The 2,458-nt window shown below is 35.0% G+C and overlaps 1 protein-coding gene across 1 annotated transcript; it reads right to left on the reverse strand.

The window, feature by feature from the left end:
* Positions 1-1,536: 1,536 nt before the first annotated feature.
* LOC116806158 lies at positions 1,537-2,147 on the reverse strand. Its single transcript, XM_032742257.1, has 3 exons — positions 2,136-2,147; positions 1,756-2,073; positions 1,537-1,689 (listed from the first exon to the last, which is right to left on the reverse strand). Exons 1-3 carry the CDS (start codon positions 2,145-2,147, stop codon positions 1,537-1,539), a joined length of 483 nt encoding a protein of 160 aa, XP_032598148.1.
* Positions 2,148-2,458: the final 311 nt, after the last annotated feature.

Below are 2,458 nucleotides of genomic sequence, written 5' to 3' on the forward strand. Positions count from 1 at the left end.
TTTTATAATATTAAAAAACCAAATAAATAAATATTGACATTAGTATTCTTAATTGCATATTTTTATTTTAATAATCTGCATTTAGCATCAGCTACCATAGCAATTAAGTTTGCATTTAACTTGGGGCCATATATTTGATTCACCCGTTTGCATATAACTTTCATTTTGTCAAGGAGTGGTAAACTTTGACCCACACACATTGTTGCACTTTATTTGCATTTTTTTAATAGAATTGATGGGGCATAAAAGCAAAAGCTAAAGTCCTAATACGGCCAGCATGTAAATGATGACACCTGCAATAAATGTCAGACGGCAGCATAAAGATACCACAAAAGCCACTGCGAAGCTACGGAGGACTGAGGACCTTGTCAGTGTCTGCAAACTTGTCAATGAGCGCCAACTAATTGCAATGACTTGGTCATTCGATAGAAAACCACAATTTATAACAATTATTTACTTTGTATTTGAAGAGGATTTTTAATGAAATATAAATAAAACTTTATATACTTTTTTTGAACATCTAAAGGACTTAGAATTATGAAAAATAACAATTAATGCTGCTCTGGTAATCAACAAAAGTTCGATCTACGACTCTTTTCTGCAGTTAAGTAAATCTGCTGTGACAAGTGTTTACTTAAATAAAGGAATATTAGTTCATTGGTAATGGTTTTTTCCCATATATGTGTATGTGTATGTGTATTTTTAATGCTTCATCAAATTAGCTTTAAAGTGGAGGGTCCAGTTCGCATAGAATACCAGGTCACTAGGAATGGAGGCAACAGACTGCAACATGGCATCTGTAACATAACATGTAACTCCGTGCGTAATATGCGATAGCGATATATGACCACCATGAGTTATTAGAGGTGAGTTTGGAAACATCAATCTCAGTGCTTTACAAGCTTTACGACAAGCTTTTAATATCCAATTCGAGCGAATAAGAAACCATAGTTAGTCATAATTTTGCATTATACATTTTGATGAAACTTTCCAGTCTGTGCCAAGAAGCTTCTGGGGGCGGCTGGTGTGGGCGTGGTCTATGTATGTATATGTATATGCCGATCTTTGGAGGAGGTTACCAACCAGTTAGCTTCCAAGTTTGGTTACAATATCCTTAGCCATTTAAAATTTGTATGGGCGAGGGGCTTGGGAGCGGTGGAGGTGGGCATGGCATATGCCGATCTTTGAAGGACATCGCCCACAACCTACCAACCAAATTTTGTGAATGTAGCCTTAAAATTGTGGGAGATATGTGGCTTTATCGATTTCCGAATATCGATTTTATCGATTTCCTAGCCCCTAGGTGCACGTAGCACTCCAATTTTTACAGTTTGTCTGACGAGAGCACAGTATTTGTTTTAAGTTTCAAGTTTCAACATCAAAGGGTATCGAAAAAAGTTGCGTTCATGCAGACGGACAGACAGACAGACAGCATTCGGTATCAAAGTATAAAAATCAAACAAGACGGTACTAGATGTATTTCTGGATTTTATTCCCCATTATCCTGTTGAATGATTATAGGGGTAAATACGTTTATTACAAATCCTCTTTAAAGACAAAGTATACATTTGTTAGGAATTGTGGCTTCGCATAGAAGGACCAAGTTAATGCCAATAAGTAATCACCTGTTGGCATCGCAAGCGGGAAAAGATTTGATCTGAGATAAAATCCCTTAACGATTTGTGGACCCTAATATTTGTAATAAAAGAAGTATTGTAATATTCAATCGCAAGGTAATAATATAATAATACTTACCACGAAGGGACATGTGTGGTTAAAGTTGGTAAATTCCATTAAAAGGTTAACAATCATAATTACAAATGGATTAAATGGCTTTCTTACATAACGGCATACATCAACAGATGTATTAAACAACCATGGCTTGTACCCATTAGCCTTCTGAAACATTTCAAGTCGAACTGACATATGGTTCGCAGGATGAAGAAAAGTTCCATTAAAATTCAAAGTTATTTTATGCCGGTTAATAGCCCGTAGGCGACATTCATGTATGACAACCCATGATTTATTGAGGCTATTACAAACCGCATTCGTCATCTTAAATTCGACGGCATCCTGCAAAACAGTATAATATAAATAGTTATACAGCCTGCATTGTAGGTCAACGGCATACTTACATTATAGTTCATTTTTAGAGTTATCCATAACATCAATATTCCGACAACAATGAGAGTGATGCGCATTTTGAGAAGTTTCGATTAGCTTTGATTCAGTAGGTACTTGGGTATATATATAAGTATATATATCTAATTATATCTAATATATTTTTTAACAATAACAGCGTTAAAATGTACTTAGTATTTTTTTCCCCTAAATAAGGTATTTACTAAATTAACTGGTACAACAAGTACGAGTGTTGTAATCGAGGGAGCTCGACTACGATTTACCCTGAACCCAGTTGTTAAATATTTTTAGTTTTATTGGAAAATTTCTATTTAAA

The sequence above is a fragment of the Drosophila grimshawi genome, unplaced genomic scaffold (genome assembly GCF_018153295.1).
Source record: "Drosophila grimshawi isolate 15287-2541.00 unplaced genomic scaffold, ASM1815329v1 contig_1367, whole genome shotgun sequence".
Classification (NCBI taxonomy): domain Eukaryota; kingdom Metazoa; phylum Arthropoda; class Insecta; order Diptera; family Drosophilidae; genus Drosophila; species Drosophila grimshawi.